Here is a 24133-nt window from a genome sequence, read left to right on the forward strand (position 1 = left end):
AGCTGTATCTTGCTTGCCGCCTTTCTAGATGAAATTCTGCCGGTTTGAAATACGGGATATAAAATTTTGTAAACCTTTGTATTCTAGAAGAATTTCCGAAGACCCTTGGATTTTCAGTGAGATGTGACTGTTAAAAAAATACTAAAGCCACACAAGGTCGACTATTAGTTAGTAGAAAGAGAGGGAAAATATATATAATATATGAAAAAAGAAAGGGCCCGAGCCCGGGATTGAACCGGGGACCTCGCGCAATATTGCTTTGGGTGAACCCTAAGCGCGAATCATACCACTAGACCACCCGGGCAGTTGATAGATTGAAAGTCCGGAATTTGCCAACAATACCCTACCAAAGTTCTTGAGTCTATGTCTACGTGCACCCTATTATTCTTTCTTCTTAATACCGCTTGTAACTTCGACTTCTACAGGACCTGCGAGTGGACCTTAGAGCGGTGCATTATCTAGAGAGATTGCATGCTGCTAGGTTTTCAAGCTACTAGCTGTTAAAATAGGATATCCCGGGAGCCTTATGAATAAATGTGACTAAACCTTGGATATGTACAGGAGGAAGTTCCAAGGTTTCTCTGTTCACTTATTATTCCCTGTCGTAGAACGCGAATGACCTACAGAACCCTAACTAACTTCTAACTTCAATACCTAAGCATAAATAGGATGGATTAACATGCTCTTAGACTGGTCAACACTTTTATAACACCTCGTTGTCACTTCTCTCTTCATATGTACAAGAAAATCCGGCCGCCCACCTTTCTTGTGGACAGTATTAGCTTCATGGTGTGTTAATTTATACGCACCCCGAGTATATGATATTTCTTTGAGAAAATTCAACAGTGGCGTTTTAAGGAGATCCACTAATATTCAACTGGTATTTTGACCTCAGTAGATAGATCAAATCCAACTTAACAACATTCTGCCATAAGAGGTACTCCGAACGTCTAACGAGCCTAACCCTTAGAGCCAACCCTTGACCGAGTTACGGGTCGTGTCACGTCGCGCGCATCGCCCTTAAGAAGGATGAACAGCTATTTTGATGGAAGGCTACACCAGGAGGAATGACGAAAGACTATGTTACATTCCAAGCGAAGCCTATGGAGAGGAAGAAAAGAGAAGAGGGAAAGGAAGACAGAGAGAACTATCTAGCCATCTGGTCCTGACACCCATCAGTGGCCTTACATATCAAGCTCCCGACATTTTGCGCTTTTTACCCGGGTTGAACTCTTTGGCAGGGATCAAGGTAATGCTGTCGTCCGTGTAGAAAGAGCCGGGCTGTGGGATACCACGAGGAAGGGTCTGGGTCAATGAGCTCACAGTAACAAACTGCCTTGGCCTTGCAATAATGTCTGCAACGTTTTCCCCCTCCATCCAGTGAACGAATGAGTTGGCCTTATAGAGATCTCTGACCACATTTGAAGTCACATAGGATGATGTTTCCACGGCCTCCCTTGTGTACATAACGCAAAAAGCCAACAGTGACCCAGGATCCGTCGCGAGCGTTTCTTGCGCCCATACGTGTGGATGTCGCTGACCGGGTGGCTTAATCTCGGCTCTAACAATAACTTCCTGTAGAGGCTCCTCAACACGAAGAAACAGCTCAATGCATGAATGTATTGTTACAACAAACATTCCCTGCATTTTCATCCGAGTCCCGAGATATCTGCGGCCTTGTAGGAGTTCTTGTCGAGTTTTGTCTCCAGCGGTGAAGCTTCGGTCACCAGCACGAGCACGGGGATTTTCCCTTTCCCATGGAGTGGCTGAGATCTCAGTGGCAAATTTAAAGGTCCCGTGGTCGTCAACACAAAGTCGAGAAGTCTCCAGGTCTTCTCTTTCGAGAACGTTGGCCTCCCCAACATCATCTTCCAGTTCTTCCACCCTGGATTTGACATCCTGAATCAGATTATCGCTAGGACTTTCAAAATCAACCGGTAGCTTCTCACTCAATTGGCTACAGAGATCTCGAACAGATTTTTCAAGCTGCGCTTTATTAATCTTAAACTCTGGGTCATGGTGTTTCTCTGATCTGCGGAATGAGCTCATAGAGGATGTCGTGGGTGCGTCTCGAAAACGACGTGGTGTCACATGTAGCAAGACGAGAATTGTGTTGCTAAGACTCCCGCCTCCCTTTTCTTGCAGAAGGGCGATGTCTTCGTCTTTCGCAAATCCTCGACGTGTAAGCCACAGGCGGGTCATTGGATGAAGGGTTTTGAGAGTCCAAAGTTCCTGGATTCCATTCCGTTCATCCATGTAATCTCGGATGACCTTCGTCAAGACACATCCATTATCTCCAGCGTAGGGGCGAATACCAATGGTCATAGTGATAGCCGAGATAAAATGAAGCACCTCGGATATCCTGTGAGTTTTTCGCCATTCCCGGAGGAGGAATGCGTCAACTGGATTAGGTATGAGAACATAGACCCGTTCGATAGCTTCATTTTCGATATCAAGAAACATAGGAACCTCCCCATCTTCTAGCTTAAGGCGAGTTTCCACGCACTCTTTGGGTTGAACAAGTTCCTGTACTGCACTTCCACACATAAGAACAACCGTAATCCACTATGTTATATAATTGATTGGTTGAACCTAATAAATGACTTAGTCTCATTCTCCTGGGTCGACCGGAAGGACTGCGCCATTTCGGTCAAATCTCTTTGAATAGGGTTTGCAGCCCAAGTGAGAGTTCATCGTGTGCCATCCGCTATCCTGGAATTGGCACGGAATGGATATCTTTGTGTTGCTCGAGTGTTCTGATTCTGCATCAAGGATATCTTCCAGTACGAAGCCTACGAGCGCTTCAAAATTCCCATTAGGCGGGGCCCAGGGAAGGCATATTGGCTTCAGATCTTCTTCTAACTGGCTCAAAAGCCCGGATTTGTTTAAAGCTGAGTGTGATAGGGGCTCACTACCACAGAAGGACTGGCTTAGCTGGAGATGCTGGATTGCGTCATGAAAACGGGCATGAAACTCCGGGGATCGCATGAGCGGGCGCTGAAAGTTGATGTTGGACTTCTCGGCCCTTTTCCCGTACTCGTAACGGAATTGGGGCCATCCAAGAATGTCCGGGTCTGGGGGTTTTTCCAAGCAAATGGAGAAGGACTTTCGTGCCGAAAGGCCCAAGGGAGAGCCCTTGGAGAACAGGAGGAATACTGGCGTGCCTATCCTGGTCAGTCTAAATACCCACCAGGTCGTATCAAAATCCACAATCGGGCAATTCTGCGCGGATCTAAGAGCACACTGCATTATTATGTCATTGCACAGGGACAAGCGTATCGAGCAGCAAACTGGCTCAAGCTCTGGGAAGCACCAAACGATACTCAACTATCATGCACCTCTCGAGCCGTGGCCCTCAATGTCCTAGAAATGACGATGTGTCGCGCTTTCCAATCACTTCCAGGGAGCACTTTGGGGGGCTTATTTTGGGCCAAGGGAGGACGGGAAGCCGTACTCCAATCTTGGGTTAAATATTATTCGCTGTTTCTTGAGTCTGTGACGATGTCCACGTAGCCTCCATTTGGGCTCCAACGATTATCCTGACATGTCTGGACACTGAGAATGCTTTGAACATGTCAAAAACCATACTGTCCGAACTGGGGGTCTAACATACTTCTCTGTCTTAAGCAGTCTACCCTCAAGTGTCCTAATATGGGGGTCAACCCACTTTAGCAACATCTGGGCTATCTTCTGTAGACATCCATGGCCTGTAATCACGGAATGATATGGGAGCCGTTGCAGGTAGCTATTGGGGTCAGTTGCAAGACCCGAAGCCAACTGGCAAATCGTGTTGTGAAGGTTCGGGAAAACAACACTTGGGACTAGTTTTCAAGAATCCTGATTCTGAGTTAGTAGACAGGCCTCTTGTGGGACACCTCAGAGCTGACCGTGGTAGTTACCTGGGTAGTCTGTGAAGGACGCGTAGACTGGGTGTCAACTGCGTTTTGGGAAGCCTCCACGCGCCGTGAAGGTGACATAGACGAACCTAAATCTGCAGACAGGGAAGGAGATATGCGGGTGACTCCTGTCTGAGTGCTTTCCAGCGTGGGGTGGGATTCGTTTGTTCTGTGACCTTGTCCTGCACGACTCTTACGCTCGAGCTTGGGGCACTTGGATTTGCAATGCCCTATTCTGCGGCAGTAGCTGCACTCGCTGTTCGGGCAGTCATAGTCCATATGGCCGTGCTCGTGGAAGCGATAGCATTCGATATGCGGGCAGTTTTTCCGCGTGTGGCCCTCTTGCATCATCCCACAGTTAGTGCAAGGTTTAGGGTCCTGCCAAATAAACATTTTTATGACGGACGGTGTCGTATCTGTGAGAGAAATTATCCTCGGGCGACTCTGAAGGTTACCTCAAAATCTCTTTGGGACTATGCGTATGGGTTATAGGCCAGTCAAGGGGAAGAGAAGGTAGACAATACGAGTTTCCTGGGGAATAGAAGGAGAGGAAGGAAGAGGAGTAACTATTCAGCTGCTGGGGAGAATCGAAAAGGAAAACCTGCTGCGTTCAGTCTATCTAGGAAAATCCTTTTACAGAGGGCCTGGAGAGTAAACAACCTTGGAAGAAAACAACCAAGCTCAGTCCGCCTGGCAAACAGAGCATCCTGGGGATGATCCAACATACACGACCATAGGGCATGAAAACAGGGCTTCCCATCCGCTCAGCCGTACTTAAGCCGTATAATATGCACGGCCACTTCTCGATACAACAATTACTTAGTCTGTATCTTCCCTAAATGTTTAATCTCAATCCCTGCTAGGCAACATATATGGGTATTGTAGGGAGTATAGGTAATAAATCCGTTTGGGAGCTTCCGTATCCTATAAGCATCCGACTAAAATATAACCGAGTTTGGACGACTACTCTATGTCGAACCAAAGCATGATGCGTATTCAATAAATGAGTTTTGTATTCACGGCAACAACGACTCGACTTTAATTGCCCTGACGGGAAAAAGATATAACGAGAAGTAGAAGTCCACACGTGAATTCCCCGGTTCTGCCGGTCTTCCCTTGTTCGAACCGTACAAAGTCTGGTCACCGGGCTGGAGATCTAGACGGCCGTGGCTGGTTCGATTGCCGGGAGCGAAAAAGCGGATCTGGTTGATATCCGATCTTTTAAAAAGCTTGATGAGTACCACCTTTAAGGTGAATTTGCGCAATGTAGTCGCGCGCGTCGTAAGGTAGTTTACACTGTGATGCGCCGCGTCTTGCTGATCTACCCGGTATACGAGGTGAGAGTGGCCGGCATCAAAGTTGTGGACATGCGCGAAAGCATAGAACGGAATGGATCCATACAATTATGTGTAATTCAAGCGGGGGACATATTGCCTTCTAGCTTGGTGATAGAGGTACTAGTGGCTGCGGGTTTTGAGATGTCTCTGGTAAACCTTAGTATAAATCAGTTGGACGAGGCCATCGACTGACCTATATGGCTGGCTTCTCCCATCGCAATTATGGTCTGTGATATGGGGTTCAGTCTATTGCCTCACACTCAACAAGTCGGATGCATGCTACCCTAAACATTCCGTGATACGCACCATAGTAAAGCCTTGCCGAACGGGTTCCCATCCCTTTATTGCTAGTTCCTTCCGCTGTCTGGAACTTAGCTTCTTGTGCTCGACTGTTAATAAAATACTCTTACGGTTGCGCCACCTTCGCTTCGTTTATTATAGCCTTGGCCTCTACTTGGTGGATCCGTTGCAGTGCCACCGTAGTGGGTGACCGTGGTATTTGACGAGACCAGAAATAAGCTTTGTATACCCTCTAGTATTGCGTCGACATTTGAATGGCGTGGCTCTAATACATATCTAGAGTCGCATAGGCTTATCCTCAACGTCGTCCCGCTCTTCTTATATCTCTGGGGTAGGTGAGGTCGAGACTTGTGCCGGCGTAGCCGAATCCCCTTCTAGTGTTTAGCGGAGCGGGGGTGTTATTCGTATTCTACTAGTGTTGGTTTGAGTGTTTACTGGTTTGGGGGGCGGTATATTAGAGGACTATTGTACGGCTTTTAGTGTTCTGGTATACTCCTTAAAGTAGGTTATATATCTGGGCCATTAGATGGCGGGATCATGCAATACAGAGATAGGTAAGTATTTGCGGCTGGGGATATTACGGCAGCCTTGGCAATGCCTAGACATAGAGCAGGAGACTTGAATGGCAGCGTCGGAGGTACCCTTCTGTTGATAGGAGGGACAAGGCCCTTAGCGCGATTGTCAGCATAATCGAAAGAGTAAAAAAAAGTTAGTTGATGAAGTCTTCTTCTCTCATATAGTCAAAACATGAATCTTTTCATATCAAGTGCCCGGGTGGTCTAGTGGTATGATTCGCGCTTAGGGTTCACCCAAAGCAATATTGCGCGAGGTCCCCGGTTCAATCCCGGGCTCGGGCCCATTCTTTTTTTTTTCTTCCTTTCTTCCTTTTTCTTTTATATATATATATATATATACAACGGGTGTACTCCGTATATTATTAAGAGACCTAGTTAATCGTAGTAATTAACTTCTGAGGTTGCTCCTAGGAAAGGAAAGCATACTAAGCATACATATAGATCTTAGGGCTATAGAAAAGATCAGCGCCATTTACACTCCGTATAGTTAGACAATATCACCATTTCCTGTATATAACATGCACCGAGTGGTGTCGAAGTCCAATTCAGACTGCGTTTAGCTGCTTCAACAGACAGAATCTAAGATGGTAATGCTCCTTCTAGTTCTTCCCGGTCCCATTTAAGGGTGGGATCTCCTAAGGAATCTCTAGTATCTATAAGGTGGAAGAAGCTTATAAATATAGGTTTCTTTCTAGATATGAAAAGTTCAAACTCACACCTAACACCTGGTGGGATTTCTATAGTCTCACTTCGTAGGAAAGGTCGTTTATCCTTATTCTAATATATGCTGTATAGTCCTTATTGTACTATATGGTGAGTGTATCTAAGTATACATATCGGTGCCCGGGAATGTTGAAGCCTACGCTTCGATATACTGTCTCTCCCAGCCAAGTTGTAGAGTGCGATCACTAATATCACGTTATAATTAGATCCGAGCTTTGATCTGTTACACTCCTCCAATTCTAAGCCCGGCCTATTCTCTTAGTAGAGGAGTTAGTGGGCTATCCATAGCCAAGTGAGTTTCCGGTAGTAAGCACTGTGTTAGCCCTATATGTTGTCAGCCGTCTTGCGTGCCTAGTATGTATATTGAATTATAGGATAATAGCAGTTGCTAGGTTAGAGTGGTATTCTTCCTTTTGCGCTAAGTTAGAGACATGACCTAGAACGTATCCCCGTAGGGAGTACACTAATGCCCTATCGAATCACCCGAGTGAAACATACTGCAGCCTCTGCGAGCTCTACTCTCTCCCACATGGTCTGACTAACACACTGTATCCGAGAGTATAACACGAGCATGCTATATCATTGTTAACCTTTACAGGAGGCCATAACAATGTCGATATGGAACACAATTAAAATTGTATTATATTATGGGACTTGCTTCTAGCATTCTTATCGGTTGTTTTATATGGCTCGTTTAGGCATATCTAGAGAGGTATGTATACAAACTAACTATAATATTACAATATAAAAAGAAAGAACAAAAAAAAAAAGAATGGGCCCGAGCCCGGGATTGAACCGGGGACCTCGCGCAATATTGCTTTGGGTGAACCCTAAGCGCGAATCATACCACTAGACCACCCGGGCACTTGATGGATTGAGAGTCCGGAATTTGCCTATATGAGGTAAAACACTGTCTTTTCGCTTTGACTTTTTATTTCCTGAACCTTTTTTTTTTTTTGAACTTACAATTGCGTCATCTGCCCTTTTTTCTTTTCCATCTCCTGTCCATAGATAGACTCATTCTTGTCTCTGCTTGCATTTTTGTATAGATTCTGACCTCACGATCTGTACAAATGTCAGGCATTGCGCAGCCAAACCGCGCTGATGAAGTGCAAAGCGTGAGTCAACTCCGTATCGCAATGATCTACACCCCGCTGTACTCTTTATTTGATGCTCTAATACTAATACAACCACTCTGCTCAGCTTCTGAAAGCAGTAGAAGACCTTCTCATTCCCTTTATCCGCTCCGCAGACGAGGACCCCCGAGGATCCTTGACACAGAAGAATGGCACTAACGGCACCAACGGGCACACCGGACTAGCTGGGACCTCTCTTGTAGACTATAAGAAACCCGAAGAGCTGCGGGATATCCTTCAGCTCGAGATCCCAGAGAAAGGCACTAAGCAGGAAGGTCTCATTGAGGTCTTGCAAAAGGTCCTGCAATACTCGGTCAACACCTGGCACCAGGGCTTTTTGGACAAGCTGTATGCGTCAACCAATGCGCCCGGTGTGGCAGCAGAGCTCATCCTCGCTACCTTGAACACCAACGTACATGTCTACCAAGTGTCGCCTGCGCTGACGGTCATTGAGAAATATACCGGCCAGCGGCTAGCGAACCTCTTCGGGCTGAACGGTCCACGGGCAGGAGGTATTTCCGTGCAAGGCGGATCCGCCTCGAACACCACCTCCATTGTCATTGCGCGCAACAACCTCTACCCGAGCACGAAAGCAGACGGGAACGGCGGGTACAAGTTCGTGCTCTTCACGAGCGCGCACGGCCACTACAGCGTGGAAAAGGCGGCGCAGATGCTCGGGTTCGGTAGCAGTGCCGTCTGGTCCGTCCCCATTGACAAGATCGGCCGCATGATCCCAGCCGAGCTTGAGAAACTAGTTCAGAAGGCGCAGAGCGAAGGCCGGACGCCGTTCTATGTCAATGCCACCGCAGGTACAACCGTCCTGGGCTCTTTCGACCCCTTCAACGAGATTGCAGCCATTTGCCAAAAATACAACATGTGGTTCCACGTCGATGGGTCCTGGGGCGGCTCATTCATCTTCTCCAAGCACCAGAAGCACAAGCTAGCCGGCGCGGAGAAAGCAAACAGCATCGGTATTAACCCGCACAAAATGCTCGGCGTTCCGGTCACCTGCTCCTACCTGCTGGCCTCGGATATGCGCCAGTTCCACAAGGCCAACACCCTTCCCGCGGGGTATCTATTCCACAACGAAGACGACGAGCCTGCTACCAACGGCGACGCAGACAAAGTATCCGAGTTGGAAGTCGACTCGCCGGAAGTGTGGGATCTAGCAGATCTCACTCTCCAATGCGGTCGACGTGCCGATTCCTTGAAACTGTTTTTGGGCTGGACATACTACGGCAACGAGGGCTACCAACAGCAGATCGACTCGGCATGCGACGTCGCCGCGCACTTGGCCAACATCATCGCCCAACATCCCGATTTCATTCTTATTAGCGAAAATCCACCGCCTTGTCTGCAGGTGTGCTTTTACTACGCCCCAGGCCAGGAGTTCGTGTACCCGCGCGGCATTGTCTCGAATGAGACACAGCGCGCGAAAAATAACAGCAAGGTCACTGAGCAAGTGACGCATGCGATCGTGCCCAAGGGTTTCATGGTGGACTTTGCGCCTCCCAGTGCGGACGAAGATGCGGCTGGAAATGGGAAGTTCTTCCGGTGCGTGGTGAATGTTCAGACGACAAAGGAGACGGTCGATTCGCTTGTTCGCGCCATCGAAGATGTGGGTCCTGGTATTATCGAGTCTTTGAAGGCGAGCAACCCGGCCGTTCCGCATAAGCGGCTTGGTGAGCGTGGACACGGGCCTGTTGTCCATCGCGTTTGAGCAGGTGCGTGATTTCGGTTTTTTTCATTTACTTGCGCATATAGAATAGATCTTATGAAGAGACGGGATACGACATACAGGATATCTGGTACAATATATAAGGCTGTGTATCAATTTGACACCCTAAGAACAAGATGAGCCAATATCTCAGAGCTCAAATGTGGAGGCTGTAGAGTAATCGGTATAGTCTGAAACTATACCTACCTGAACAGTGGTGATAAATTCCGTGCAAGGAGAATAGCTTCGGTATAATGTGATATCCAAGCCATCAACTGCCAATCTCGACCCTACGTTCCAACACGGACCGCGCCTCAGCTTCCGATAGAGAGTCGATCTCTAATTCAGCAAGCACACTTCGTGCACTCTCGTTATCCCTAAAGAGCCTCTTCTCCACATCCCATAGTCTTAAAGGCACGTCATCCTTTGTAGAGACATCCCCTTCCTGTTCAGCCGTACTTAGGCAAAGTATGCGTAGTCCCTCGCTGAGCTTTTTGATGGTTCGCAATGAGATGCCCACCTGGCTAGACGCACCGAGCGCCGAATCTACAACGTGACAGAGATGGTCGACGTCGCTGGCAAGCTGGGCTGCCCCGGTCTCAGAAAAGGTGTGTTTGGTAAGGACGCTGTCCCAGATATAGCTTTGGACAGACAACAGGAGCTGGCGTGAGACTCGTCGTAGAGGCGCAGTCCCCAGTGCGCGAGAGAGGAAGGAGAGCTGCGTGGACAGGGCACGCATTGCGTGGGCGAGATCGGATGTGGGTGAGAGGGGAGACGCCGTCGCTGTGGCGGAGGAGGTTGATAGCGTTGCCCATGTGGATACGCGAGAGTAGGGTTTCAGAGCGGCGAGGACATTGGAGGACAAGGTGGATGTGATGATAGTTTCCGAACGGAGTCGGAGGCGACGGTAGGCGGATGCCGTCTCATCGAACAAAGCGCCATCGGATGAACTCGTGGTGTGGGCGCCGTTATTATTGGCGACTGCGGGTGAGGTACGCGACGCTACTTCTGCGACAGACATAGTACCAGCTACGTTGCGACCGCTGTCTCGGTTTTGTCGAACCCGATCTTGAAGCTCGGACCAGAGCTCAACGAAGAACACATCGTTGCTCCAATCCTCCATCTTCTTTTCCAGGTATTCGGCACTTCCAAAAACCCTGCAAAGCCGCTCCAGCCCGGCGACGCCCTCGACGCTGGCTTGTCCGTCGGCTCCCTGTACAGTGCGTCCAAGCGTCGATGTCATCGCGAGGTAGGCCTCAAGTGCAGAGTAAAGGCGCTCATGGAACTGGTCGAAAATTGTGATTTGAATGTCAATGAGAAACCGCAGCTTCTGGCTAAAAGACGACAGGGGCTGATAGCGTTCGGTTATGGTTTCGAGAAGATCATTCACGCGGATTGCAGCCTTTGTTGGTTTCGTTGCAGTGAGCTCCATGCCATCGTAATCAATTTCTCCGCTGTCCGCGGTATCGATGATATCTTTGTATCGCGCCAATGCAAAGTCCTTCTCAACCTGAAGCCATCTATCATACCAGCCCTGTTTGGTCAACACCTCCCAGGTCATGCCCTTCCAATTGTGGTCCGCATATGGATCAGGCATATAGTTCCATGTTTCTCGGATCTCGTTATCAAAGTTCATCAGTTCATGAATGAAGTGGCTGAGCAATTGAGGGTAGTTTGAGATCTGAGGGAGGAACAAGCTGATTTTCTGTCTCAGCATAGGAAACAATGCAGTAATGTAACTATGTGATGCATTGTAGAAGTTCCATTCCAGATTTGGACCGACTGCTTCGGCCCTTTCATCGAAGATGGGCTGTAGATAAGAGACGAAAAACCCGCCGTATTGATTGACAAGGTCCATTATGTGCGAGAGGAAATATTCCGGCTAGAACCCCAGTTAGAGTGCTTTTTCTGTGTAGACCTAGGGCGCATTACCTTATCCAGTCGGTTTGTTGGCTTGTCTCCACTAAAGTGGTATTTGAATCGGAGATCCAGATGATGCACCATAACCTCTAATGGGAACAGGACTGGTGGCTCGAAGCTCAATCCGGAAGCCAGAGCATCACGGCTTTGAAGTTCACTAAGCAGAAACTTGTTAGAATATGAATCCAAGCATGAAGGGACTGATCGTACGGTAATTGCAGGTCAATCAACAGTTCAACATCTTCCCTCCACCTGGTCAAGAGCTGGTCGGTAACATTCAATTGTTTTGTCGGCCATTTCAACTCTTCTAGCGTCTTCTGCAGCCGGTCACTAAAGTATTTCTTCATTTGTTGTTTCAATGCAGAGGCTAGTTTGTCCGTGTAGTCGACAAGATGAGGGGCCGCTCCTTCAGCAGCAGGCTGGGCATCTTTCAGTAGTTTGACGATGGTTCGTAGTCGGGTATACGGCTTCAAAGCGGAGCGTGGTTCGGAGGAAATGTCTGCCAAAGCTTGCTTGCTGTATTGCTGTCTCAGTATCAAGCCCCTCACGATTGGTGAACGGGGCATTACCTCAATTCCTCGGCTTCCTTGAGCAACTCCACATATCCCTTGGATAATTCAAGCCGCTGGAGCTTCTCCATGCTCTTTTCCAGACTCCGTACCGCCTCATCACTGGTTTCTGATTGCGTGATGGCCATTAATCGTCGGTCGATGTCCGCTTGCTCCTCGGTGAACGCCTCGGCTTGCTTTCGAGCGGCTTCGGCATGGTCGTTAGAGGCTTTTGTCGCATTTGAGAGTGCTTCGCCGGCTTCTGCTAGCTATTTGACCGCGAGTTCGCATCAGTAACGTTTAGAGAGAAGGTCGGTGTTGGGAGGGGTGGTACCTGCTTCCGCTGAAGCTCCTGTTGCGCGCGCAGACTGGCTAGCAGCGAATCTAAACTCTCCAGGTCGGCAGAAACCTGAATCTTGTCATTTAAATAATCTTCAACCCGAGTCCGCTCATGCGAAGATAATTTCGTGAGGGACGCCATTGTTGAAGGAGGAAACTTGGCTGCGGAAGCGCAAGGTGTCGCGAATGTTGATCTCCGCCTTTTGGACTGACGTCTTCCGCAGTGGCAACCCTGAGCTCTCCCACTATCAACACTTTGAATAATGCCCAGTCCAGCCAAGAAGCGGAAAAGAAATGGAGATTCGTCGCAGCCGACGCGCAGTATTAAGTCGTTCTTTAAAGGGCAGACCACCGAACAAATCAATTCGAATGTCCCCGATGTCACCGGGCAGACTCTCTCCGATGAAGCTCTTGCGCGCAAGCTACAGGCTGAGTGGAGTGAGCAGGAAAACGAAAACACTCCTACCGAAGACACAAAACCAGATCTGCAGGTCAATACAGTTCCATCTACATTAGACTCGCCTGTTCCACCCCCTGTAGCGCCGGTGATACCAAGAAAGAGCACTCTCTCACTACAGTCATCAGCTGGTACGGAGGATACAATATCCCTTGCTATTCCTCTTGACCAAAGCCCCCAGACGTTCGATGCCAGCAAATACGCAGCAGAACTGCGGTCGCATTGGGCAACCGAAGGCGGAGATGCTTCTTACGCTTTATTAACGAGAGCCTTTGTCTTGGCGAATGCGACGACCAGTCGAATAAGGATCGTCGATACGCTGGTCAACTTTCTTCGTGTTCTGATTGAAGGGGACCCATCGAGCGTCTTGCCTGCTGTGTGGCTAGCGACCAATTCCATATCACCTCCATATGATGAATTAGAGCTAGGGCTGGGGGGCTCTTCCATCTCTAAGGCATTAAAAAAGATATACGGCCTCAATAATCAAGGGCTGAAGACCCTTTACGATAAGCACGGCGATGCAGGAGATGTTGCATTCGAGGCCAAAAAACGACAATCATTCACACTGGTGAAGCCGAAGCCGTTACGAATCAAGGGAGTATACCAGTCACTGAAGAAAATTGCCACTAGCAAAGGACCTGGTAGCCAAGAAACCAAGCAAAGGATCGTTGAGAAGCTTCTACAGGATGCGCGCGGCGCTGAGGAAAGTCGATACATTGTCCGGACGTTGGTCCAGAATCTGCGAATTGGCGCAGTCAAGACGACGATGTTGATTGCTCTCGCACGAGCTGTCTTATATTCCAAGCCGGTCGGGGCAGATTTCGAAGTTCGTCCGCCGAATCAACTTGCACGCTTGAAGAAGGACGAGCTTGCGGAAATATACAGCAGTGCGGAAGAAATCGTCAAAGCGTCATATGCTAGACATCCCAATTACAATGATTTGGTGCCCTGCTTATTAGAGATCGGGCCTACAGAGGAGCTTTTGATCAGATGCGGCCTATCCATGCACATTCCACTAAGGCCGATGCTGGGCAGTATCACACGCGATCTGTCGGAGATGTTGACGAAGCTCCAAGGCCGAGACTTCAGCTGCGAGTACAAGTACGACGGGCAACGCGCACAGGTACACTGCGACGAGCAAGGGAAAGTTTCTATCTTCTCGCGCCATCTTGAACTCATGACGGAGAAATATCCAGATCTTGTCTCCCTGGTCCCGCAAATCCGGGGGGAGGGCGTGTCCAGCTTTATCCTAGAGGGCGAAGTAGTTGCCGTGGACCGTGAGACTGGCGATCTTCAGCCATTCCAGGTTTTAACCAATCGTGCAAAGAAGAACGTTGAAATCGGAGACATCAAGGTCAATGTCTGTCTTTTCGCATTCGACCTCATGTATCTCAACGGCGAGCCTTTGCTAGATCGCCCCTTCCGAGAACGTCGCGAACTACTTCGCAGTCTCTTTGTAGAGATCCCAAAACACTTCGGCTGGGTGAAGAGCATGGATGCGACATCAGTGGATTCCGAATCCGTCCTTGAGTTTTTCAAATCTGCCATCGATGTCAAATGCGAGGGTATTATGGTCAAACTCCTCGATAACAAGCCCAGTGCGAACACCCAACAAGTCAACAACAAACTCTCCGACGAAATAGCTGCCATAACCACCGAGCAACCAAACCAAGCAATATACGACCCAATAACCAACCCCAACCCCAAAGCCAAACCCACCCGACGCAAGCCCCTCCTCTCAACCTACGAACCGGACAAACGCCTCGAATCCTGGCTCAAAGTTAAAAAAGACTACAGCACATCCTCCGAAACACTCGACCTAATCCCGATAGCCGGGTGGCACGGCCAAGGACGCAAAGCGAAATGGTGGTCCCCGATCCTAATGGCAGTACGCAATCCAGAAACGGGATCCCTGGAAGCCGTAACAAAATGCATGTCTGGGTTCACGGACAAATTTTACCAAAGCAACAAAGAAAAATACGCACAGGGTAGCACGAATGTAATCTCGCGCCCCAGTTACATCGAGTACCCCGGCGAACCAGACGTGTGGTTTGACCCGAGCGAGGTGTGGGAAATGGCTTTCGCGGATATCACGCTCAGTCCCACGTACCCGGCTGCTATTGGGCTGGTTAGCGATGAGCGTGGGTTGAGTCTGCGCTTTCCACGATTTATTAAGGTTCGTGAGGATAAGTCGATTGATGAGGCTACCTCGTCGGATTACCTAGCGTTGCTGTGGCGCAAGCAGATGGAGCGGACTGGGGATGTTGCGGAGGTTGGGGAAGTTGGTCTGGAGGAGGGAATGGAGTAGATGAGCTTACTTGTTCGTGTAAACAGAAATCCTGTGGATTGCCCTTTCGATTTAGTCTTGCCTTGGTACTCCGTACACGCCTTAATGTGTTGGCAGGTGACCCTCCTTCAATGACATAGAATGTCAATAGAAGACACATAGATATGACAGTGAGAATGACTAGTGTATTTGTCGATAAGGAAGCGGGAATGAGTCGTGCATTATGAAAAAGGGAGAGATCTTCTCGGATCCTGTCACACGAGAGATGCAAGATGCATCCCAACCACACCGTAAGTGTCCAGACTGCTGCATGTCAAATATTCTATATGATTGACGTATTCTACTCAATCTAATAAAGTCCTTCCAATTTCAATTGATCCTTGGCTACATGTAATGTCCAAGATAAGCCATCTGGCGTGTTTACCTTTTGAAGTCAATTCTACACAAGTTTATTAGAATCATACCCGACTATATCTTTAACGAAGTACGATTGAAAGGAGCCCCATAGGGCCGCAGTTAATGCACCAATAGGTAAGGAGTAACAAGATCGGGCCGGTTAAAAGCAACTAAAACATTTCTATGCGAGTTCATCTCGACGCAGAATGTTCGGGATTTGAAAACATGCAGGTTGGCACAGCCAACCAACTCCATAAACAGCACACCCTAATAGCCCCAGTAGCCCCCGCTTATCTATAGAAATAACCATTCAGCGCCGTCCACGCTCGAACACCTGCAAGATAGATTGCTGACACCATTACCACGTTCTCGTAACTCGACACTGGTAGGTCGCACAACATCCACCACAGCACTCTCCAATACAGCCCTAAGACTGCCGTGTGCAGCAGAAACTCATACACGGCAGCCAATCTGTAAGACCCCCACGCAAACCTCTCTGTCAGATAGCAGTAAATCCTTGCTGCCCGATATCTCCTACGCATGCCCAAGGAGCAGTTGGAATCGGTGAAAGCATCCATGAAGGTTCTCAGTCCCGACTCTGTTTTGCATGCAGCGAGACTTGCAGGTTCGACTGGAACCTCAGCGGAGACTTGAGTCAAGGGGGGGTTGAGATACCTTGGCGTTAGGCGAGTCTGCTGCTGATTCAATCAATCTCTGCAACATGGCTGGATCGGATGTCCATAGGCGCTGGGATACCGGATCAGAGATCTGGGGGAAGTTCTCCATTTCGGCGAAAACCCCAGTTTTGGCATCTGCGTATTTCAGGATATTTGTATAGAACTGGGGTGTAAGAGGCTGTACTTCGAGGGTAGGGGGAGGCGCGGAGGTAAAAGTTTTGGCTGGGGAGTTCATTGTCATGGGGTGGAGATGTAGTGATTTGGCAGGTGTATAGATCACCGTCAAGGGAAAAGGGCATGTCTTCACAAGGTGGGAGAGGTACAGCCGGAAGAAAGGCTCCAAAACCCTGCAGGAATCGTTAGAAAGTTAAAAAGAGCAAAGGAAATCTGAGCAGACCTCTCTGTTTCCGAGGCATTACGTGGGATGTTTCCCTTCTTCACGTCCGGTTTGTTCAAGTAAGGCATATTGCCTCTGAATCGAATACGGAGTGCCTCTACCACAATCCGACCAATCGATACTGGCACAACAAATGACCAGCTGAGAAGAAAGCTCGCCAGCTCCCGAGACGACACCAGAAGAGGGTCAATTGGAGCAGCAACGGAAAAGAGACGACTAGAGATCTTGGGCTTGCCAGAGGTGCTCATAAGGGTCATATTGGAGTGGAGAGGGCCGCCTTTCTCAGGTGCTGGATCTAATGGATCCATGAAACGAAGGGCAAATCCGCCTTCAACTTTCTCGAAAGGTGAAGCAAAGATGTCTTTCTCCCAGCTGCCCTTGTAGTACTTGGCTGTGGGAGCCGATGATGTGAACCGGACGAGTTGATCACCATGAGGCCCGCTTCCTGAAACAGTGCTGAAAACCTCGCAAGCTTTCGATTTCTCGTAACAGGAAGAGTCTTCCTTGGTTAATCGACAGAACGCGTTCTTCTTTTCGCCGTATGAGTTGTTGATTTCCATGATGATACCACTGAGCTCTTTGAGAGGCGAGTAGAGATACCAATAAGATATCGGGCTTTTAGCCCACCAGAGAAACTGAGGGATGCTGATGAGATATGCATAAGGATAGTGGCTTGGATTCTCGCCCTGAGGGTGTTAACATATTAACATATTAGCACCAAGGTATATATATTTTTCAGGGACTAACGTACCCGTTCTTTCAAGAAATGTTCTAGTTTTGCGGCCAAGGTTAGATGACCATCTCCACGGTGAAGATACCAACTAGTGTCAATTCTGAACCAAAGTGGGATCCGAAAAACCCTCTTCACAAAAGACTGGAAAGGAATTGTGACTGGGGTGTGTTGGTTTGATTGATCACTTTCAATGGACATCACAGCCCCAACACGACCTCCAAGTCCAACGGGAACCCCAACGAGGAAATAGTTGATCCAGTAATGGTACTTCTCTGGAAAGAAGCGAGCATGGGTTAGACGTGCTGGGTAGAGTAGAGGTCTTCCCAGTAGCGTTTTCTCAACTTTGGGATCTCCATCAGACCACAAGACCAACTTCCGCCGGACAAATGCTGCCATCGAGACCCAAACAAGCAGTGTACTACTAACAGCTAGTAGGAAGAAAGGTATAAGTATCTTTACAGTCTTGATCCAACCAATGTGGTGAAGGATATCCACCAAGATAGGGAAAAAGACGATAAACATGTTGGTTCTGACCGGACCCTTGTGATAGTGGAATGACGGGATAGAAATTATAGAGACGAAGAAGCTAATACTTGTTGCCGCGTAAACTTGGAAAGAAAGGCAAGACATATATCGGGCCAAGAGCAAATTGGTATTTGATACAAGAACATGAGGCTGGTCGATGCCGGACTATTCGACAGATTACTACGACCCAATATATCTTCTATTGGCTAGCACCGACACTCACCGCAATATTTGCGCATGTCAGTCGCATGGAACTACCGAATGGTGTATAAAACGACGATGCATCTTGACAGAATGGGTGTTGTTACAGCCAGATCGGGTTGTGTGCGTTGGGTCCTTGAGTATACAAAGTGGGTTATTTAGATTCTACGATCAAATACGAGAAGATCAACCTATACATACCTTGCTTTAAGTAGTTCCTTTCTAAACAAACTGTTCTTATCTTCCTAGATATGCCGAAGGGGTGTAGTGGATGGCTCCTTAACTGGTGCATGAACTATCACTGTGTAACTACGTATGCACGCAATACTGAGATATATGATTCTATATCAATATCAAAACAACTGAGAATGACAGTTTTAGGGAGATATAAGTTCAGCCTCGAGAAATTACTAGGGAAATTAGGCAATCTCCTTCTCATTCAGCTTGAAGATTAATCTCTCACTTTGAATTTTTCACTATGGTTTCCTTTGAGAAAAACATTTCCTCCAAGGTTCTCATCATTGGAGCTGGCTTTTCCGGTCTAGCTACGGCTTGTCAGCTTCGAAGAGAGCACAATTGTGATGACTATGTCATCTATGACCGCTCATCTGCTCCAGGAGGGACTTGGTGGGCAAATAAATGTTAGTTGGTTGACTTCTTCTCCTTTTTCTTTAATTTTTTTATCTAACATGACATTGTAGATCCAGGATGTGCCGTGGATATCCCAGCGGTCTTCTACAGTCTATCATTTGCCCCAAACCCCGACTTCTCGAGAGTCTACCCCCCTCAAGCGGAGATATTGGAATACTTCAACAAAGTTGCGGACAAGTATGATGTCTCTCGACACGTCGTTCGTAATACAGAGTGGGAAGGGGCCTATTGGCAAGAGCAGACAAGCAGCTGGTTGGTCAAGTTAAAGGACTTGACCACAGGTCAAATATTCTACCACGACTGCAAGATCTTGATATCTGCTGTTGGAGCCTTGGTAAACCCAAACCGATTTGGCGTTTCGGGCGTCGAAGACTTTGAAGGCGATATAGTTCATACCGCTTCATGGAAAGAGGATATGTCTCTTCACCAGAAAGACGTGATTGTTGTTGGCAATGGATGTGAGTTGCACCTTTTCCCTCTCTTTATCATAAGGACATGTCGCCAACGATTGACCAGGTTCGGCTGCTCAGCTCATTCCCGCTATTGCTAAAGAAGCTCGAAGCATCACTCAATTCATTCGGGTAAGACATGCCTTTCACTTGTAGTAGTTGTCCATCTCTCATTATTCCAGACCCCCCAATTCTATTTGCAAAATGAAAACAGGCAAATTGACGACAACTGGAAATTCGTTTTTCGCTATGTGCCCGGTGCTCTGCGTTTATTGAGACTGGCTGTGTTTCTCTATTTGGAGAGCACAGCTGTCAGATTCAGTATTAATCGTAACGGAAACAAAGCGAGGAATCTATCATCGGAGAGAAGCAAAGCTTACATTCAGAGGAATGCACCTGGTGAGTTCCATTCAAGACGACTAATTTGTCAACCCTTTTGCTTACTATTGTGGAATGAAAGAGCAATATTGGCCCCTTTTGACGCCGAATTACGAGATCGGATGCAAGGCAAGACTGCAGAACTAAAACCGATCCTGAAATACCTACTAAGTCTCCTTTCAATGTAGCGCCGGATCTTTGACAACAATAAGTATATCAGCTGCCTGCAAGCGAGCAACATTCATCTTACAGATGACCCCATTGTCAAGGTTTCATCTCATTCGATTTTCACCAAGTCTGGCCAGGAATACCCGGCAGATGCAATTGTAAGTTACCTACTACAAACCTCAGACACCTGTTCTCCCAGCTAATCCCTATTCTTCTCAATACAGCTACTTGCCACCGGATTCGCCCTGACACAGTACGATGTCGAGCTGGTAGGACGGAACGGCTGGACCCGGAATGAGCATTGGGATAACTTCGGCTACAAGGAGGCATACAAGTCTACTGCGATGTCCGGATTCCCCAATTTCTTCTATGTTCTGGGTCCCAACTCTGGTAAAGGCCACACATCTGCCATTTACTCCATTGAGAAGTATGACAAGTTGTTCTTAGCCCGCTCTTTTCAGATCATCCCGGCTAATATGGACGCAGCTACGTCAACCTTGTTATGAAGGTGATTGCGCCGGTTATTCAAGACCGCTGTTCGTTTGTTGAGGTCAAGGCCGACAGTGAGAAAGATTACAATGTGAATTTGCATGAGAAAATCGCCACGACGATCTTCAACAACTCATGCGGGAGTGTAAGCCAAAACATCCCATATTCTTCTGGTTGGGATTGTATGGATCTGATACTCAGCTGGCAGTATTTCATCGACTACAAGACTGGGAAGAACTGGTTCACCTACCCATGGAACTCATTTGCCATGTGGTATTCCACCCACTGGGGTGATTTAGATGACTGGATATACGATGTACGTTGGTTAATGAAGCTTCTGATTGATGAGCCGAAAAGATTGACTTGTGAGTGCTATAGGTCCGACCTGACAAGAACCACCGGGTGTTCTGTTTCAGTCATCTGCTACTCCTACTTGTGGTCAGCCTTATTTCTTTTGGGTTCACCATGGTAGTAAAGGAGAGATATCAATGAAGAAAGAAAAAGACATGGAGAACACAGGATAGAGACGGGGGATATAGTGCCAATCCATCCATGGATGTAGCCTTATATGACATCACATTTGACTTTCAATATCATCTCTGATTGGCCCAAACCCTCTTAACCCGCAACGCGAAATTGATGCGAAAAGACGCGACCGGATTGGACGCGAAAAAAATGAGGGGTTGGCTACGTGGTCCAAGGAAAACAGGCGCTTTTTAAGGCGAAATGGTGAAGTAGATGCTGGGCTGGCATGCTGTCCATTAAGATATTAAAATATCTAGGTTTTGTGTGTTTGAGGCCAATAAGCACGATAAAAAATGAGCTGGTTAGGTGAACTATGTGTGTGTGGGGGGTTTTTTTTTTTTTGAAAGGTATTGAAGTACACGTATGTTCTCAAGGTTGAACATATTCCATTTCATCCTCCATCTCCTTATATCAAGACAAGAGCCATGCAGAAATATCAAACGATCTCATAAAAGGCATGCTGGGTGCAAAGGGAGAAAGAAATAGGAAGAAAGAAAGAAATAGGAGTGAACAGTGCAATTGCCGAGGGCAAACAATGACATAGAAAAAGCAAGATTGATGAATGAGAGGCAATGCAAGACATTATAGTTAGCAAAGCATTTGGGAAAAAGAAACGCCTGTGGATGCAAGTCCAGGTAGAGGCCTTCCCGATCGAGACTCAGGTCTGACCTCGAAAGAGTGAGGCTCTACACTGGGGAAAGGGGGCAAATTACATAGGGGATGAACACAATGTGTACGTAACATGATCATAAGAAAGTCGTCAATGGGTTTAAGAGGGAGGTAAGGCAAAAATGAACAGAGAAGAGAAAATGGAGAAACACAGGGTTTTACGGGTGCAGTTCGCCGCCCAGTTGTAACGCCAGTCCCGTTTCCTTGCGCAGTCGAGGGCTGGAGTTGCTTGGAGGAACTAGGGCATCGAAGTTCAATCGCTTTCGGTTGCTGGTAAGCGGAGTGCGAGCAGGATTGCCTGGGGTGCGCCCACCCCAGGTCGGTTGCGCCGGGCTAGGGGTCACGTTGACGAAATCAGCAAAATTGAATTGCTGATTTGGTGTGCTGATGTTGGCAAACATGCCACCACCCAGTGTAGGTGTCATGCCTGGCAGTACTGCATGCTGGCTGGGAGGAGTGGAAGGTGGGAAGGCCTGGTTTCCGTTGCCCCTTGCAACCCGAGCAGGGGTCGGTGAGTTGGCGAGGTACAAGAGCAAGTCTGCACCGTCCTCGTGGTTCTGAGGCTGGTTGCGGGGCAATCGCATGTGTTTTGGAGGAGGGGTTCGTGGAGGAGATGAGCCTACGACCGAGCTCATGTTCTGGAAACTGTGCAGCGGCAGATCGGGATCGATCTCTTCTGACGGCCTAGGATATATAGGCGATGACATCTCTGGGATCGTCGCCTCAGACATGAAGGGGGCTTGTGTGCGTCGACTCGCACGGTGTCGGTTCATGCCAGGGGAGGATTCCGGCAGTCGGTAAGAACTCTTCCACGACACCCGGGGTGCCTTGGCAGGGCGTTCGGAATCGGAGTCAGACCGTAGGCGTTTTCGACTGGCAGACAGAATAGGCTGCATGACTCGAGAGTTGAAGGTAGCGGCATGTTTATTGCGGGCGGATCGAGGGAGCTCCTTGGAGTAGGTGGAGGCTTGGAGGGGAGGGGAGGTGAAGGGAGTCTCGCAACGACTGCGTGAGAACTCGGATGAAGAGTCGGAAGGCTTGTCACTCTCGAGAACGGGTCTGTCATCCTGCTGGTTCGGGTTCAGGCCATGCAGTCGACCATGTTGGTACTTGAGTTTGGCAAGGCCCAATCGATCCTGCAGACTGAGAGAAACCTGTGCAAAGAGAATCCAGGGTCAGTCCCACGTCATCAACAATATCATTTGGAAGCATTAGGATACAGTGGCAAGTATTTAGACCAATAGCCAAGACCACGTCTCAAAGGATCCGCAGCCTCTCATTTCTTAATTTTTTTTGGGATCTCTTACCTGGGCGATATCGATTTTGCGGATTGGTTTTTTCTGCCGAGCCCGGCTGCGATAGAGGCATTGTATCAGGAAACCAATAAAAACAAGCACGACACCCCTATGCGAGGAAAAAAAAAGAAAAAAGAACAGACGTTTCGAAGAGTCGAGGTTGGGGTTTGGGGCGAGCAAGGGCGAAAGGGAAGGGGAGATTGGCGAAATGCGGGAACTCCGATAATTCTGGAGAAGCACTTGAACAGATTGGGAACAGATTGGGATTGAAAGAAAGAAAGCCAATTCCTATTCGCTGAAATTGGCAGTAAGAATAGATGGGGAAGAACATGTCATTTCTTATTTTTCGTTTTTATTTTTTTTCTCTTGAATCTGTCAATTTTCTTCTAGACTACATGTATATTATCCATTCTATCTGGACTATTCTGTATTTGGTGTCCCTATACAGTACACATGCACACATGTGCATGTATACAACTTCCTCTATATAGTCCAATTTAATAATCCTTACAACACCAATTGATGGTTTAATTATTCTATTATTTCATGTCAGAATTGTTTGTTACAAAATCGATATATCCAATTTAGTTCCCTGAATCCCATTACTACTCCGTATACTCCGTACAGTTTCGTCTAAAGATCTTTACTATGTATTCTCAAAGAAGAAAAATGTTTTTCCGCAGATTCCAGGATCCCCATAGAAACGAGGCATGCAGTTCCAGATTCCGATCCACCTGGATTGAAGAATGGAGTCGTAAGTCCTCTAAGGTATGCTCCAGATCGCCGGAAGCATTTCATATACCTTAATGTGTTCGGAGTAATCAAATTCTGGGGAAATAGGAAGGAAATGGGGGGGTTTAGAAGTAGTAAATTCCCTGAAATTGAAGGAAATAAAAAGAAATAAATTCGTGTTGGGGCCGTGAGCTGTAACTACAATAGTACATATATGTAGCCATATATGCAGCCCAGACAGGAACGTTTCAAGATTCTAATATTGGATTTTGACACTAGCCACCTACGTAATTCGAAAATCCAAGCATTCCCGAAAAGAAAAGACATAATTTCAAGCTTTATAGAAAACTGGAACATCAAAAATATGGCATAGCCATACCTCCGTACTCCGTCCCCGGTGAGGGTATGTGAGCTCTCCCCGAGATCTAAGCTAAGAACATTAGTGCGATCCGATCCACAACTGAAACATTACGACTTAAAAGAGTTTGAGCTGAGCTGATAACAGAATAATAAGGAGCTTTAGGCCATTGAGAGTACGCGTAATGCCCTGAAGGACAAGGGCTTTTGAAAAAAAGTACTCTATAACTAGTTAGTGTTCCTTATTAATGAATTA

General features: G+C 47.7%; 9 protein-coding genes across 9 annotated transcripts; 4 read left to right on the forward strand and 5 right to left on the reverse strand.

Annotated features, from left to right (window-relative positions):
* Nucleotides 1–1191: 1191 nt before the first annotated feature.
* On the reverse strand, nt 1192–2325 carry N7519_011153 (uncharacterized protein; the record flags this gene model as incomplete). Its single annotated transcript, XM_057297926.1, has 1 exon — nt 1192–2325. One exon carries the CDS (start codon nt 2323–2325, stop codon nt 1192–1194), a length of 1134 nt encoding a protein of 377 aa, XP_057145808.1.
* Nucleotides 2326–3064: 739 nt separating this feature from the next.
* Nucleotides 3065–3367, forward strand: N7519_011154 (uncharacterized protein; the record flags this gene model as incomplete). Its single annotated transcript, XM_057297927.1, has 1 exon — nt 3065–3367. One exon carries the CDS (start codon nt 3065–3067, stop codon nt 3365–3367), a length of 303 nt encoding a protein of 100 aa, XP_057145809.1.
* Nucleotides 3368–3848: 481 nt separating this feature from the next.
* N7519_011155 (uncharacterized protein) lies at nt 3849–4289 on the reverse strand (the record flags this gene model as incomplete). Its single annotated transcript, XM_057297928.1, has 1 exon — nt 3849–4289. The coding sequence occupies one exon, from the start codon at nt 4287–4289 to the stop codon at nt 3849–3851; it is 441 nt and encodes a 146-aa protein (XP_057145810.1).
* Nucleotides 4290–7904: 3615 nt separating this feature from the next.
* N7519_011156 (pyridoxal phosphate-dependent decarboxylase family protein) lies at nt 7905–9687 on the forward strand (the record flags this gene model as incomplete). The annotated part of the gene is made up of 2 exons (XM_057297929.1): nt 7905–7949; nt 8035–9687. 2 exons carry the CDS (start codon nt 7905–7907, stop codon nt 9685–9687), a joined length of 1698 nt encoding a protein of 565 aa, XP_057145811.1.
* A 268-nt stretch (nt 9688–9955) lies between these two features.
* N7519_011157 (RINT-1 family protein) lies at nt 9956–12753 on the reverse strand (the record flags this gene model as incomplete). Its single annotated transcript, XM_057297930.1, has 5 exons — nt 12487–12753; nt 12174–12421; nt 11815–12120; nt 11617–11761; nt 9956–11566 (listed from the first exon to the last, which is right to left on the reverse strand). The coding sequence occupies exons 1-5, from the start codon at nt 12631–12633 to the stop codon at nt 9956–9958; spliced, it is 2457 nt and encodes an 818-aa protein (XP_057145812.1). The 5' UTR covers nt 12634–12753.
* Nucleotide 12754: 1 nt separating this feature from the next.
* Nucleotides 12755–15256, forward strand: N7519_011158 (putative DNA ligase I; the record flags this gene model as incomplete). Its single annotated transcript, XM_057297931.1, has 1 exon — nt 12755–15256. The coding sequence occupies one exon, from the start codon at nt 12755–12757 to the stop codon at nt 15254–15256; it is 2502 nt and encodes an 833-aa protein (XP_057145813.1).
* A 1014-nt stretch (nt 15257–16270) lies between these two features.
* Nucleotides 16271–17960, reverse strand: N7519_011159 (uncharacterized protein; the record flags this gene model as incomplete). Its single annotated transcript, XM_057297932.1, has 3 exons — nt 16271–16655; nt 16706–17391; nt 17457–17960. 3 exons carry the CDS (start codon nt 17958–17960, stop codon nt 16271–16273), a joined length of 1575 nt encoding a protein of 524 aa, XP_057145814.1.
* A 682-nt stretch (nt 17961–18642) lies between these two features.
* Nucleotides 18643–20791, forward strand: N7519_011160 (flavin-containing monooxygenase; the record flags this gene model as incomplete). Its single annotated transcript, XM_057297933.1, has 8 exons — nt 18643–18805; nt 18866–19273; nt 19332–19396; nt 19831–19968; nt 20035–20237; nt 20297–20444; nt 20508–20615; nt 20678–20791. The coding sequence occupies 8 exons, from the start codon at nt 18643–18645 to the stop codon at nt 20789–20791; spliced, it is 1347 nt and encodes a 448-aa protein (XP_057145815.1).
* Nucleotides 20792–21651: 860 nt separating this feature from the next.
* On the reverse strand, nt 21652–22705 carry N7519_011161 (uncharacterized protein; the record flags this gene model as incomplete). Its single annotated transcript, XM_057297934.1, has 2 exons — nt 21652–22647; nt 22688–22705. The coding sequence occupies 2 exons, from the start codon at nt 22703–22705 to the stop codon at nt 21652–21654; spliced, it is 1014 nt and encodes a 337-aa protein (XP_057145816.1).
* Nucleotides 22706–24133: the final 1428 nt, after the last annotated feature.

Source organism: Penicillium mononematosum (assembly GCF_028829835.1).
Source record: "Penicillium mononematosum strain IBT 11891 chromosome Unknown utg000005l:1.0-9366267.0:1.0-9372171.0, whole genome shotgun sequence".
Classification (NCBI taxonomy): domain Eukaryota; kingdom Fungi; phylum Ascomycota; class Eurotiomycetes; order Eurotiales; family Aspergillaceae; genus Penicillium; species Penicillium mononematosum.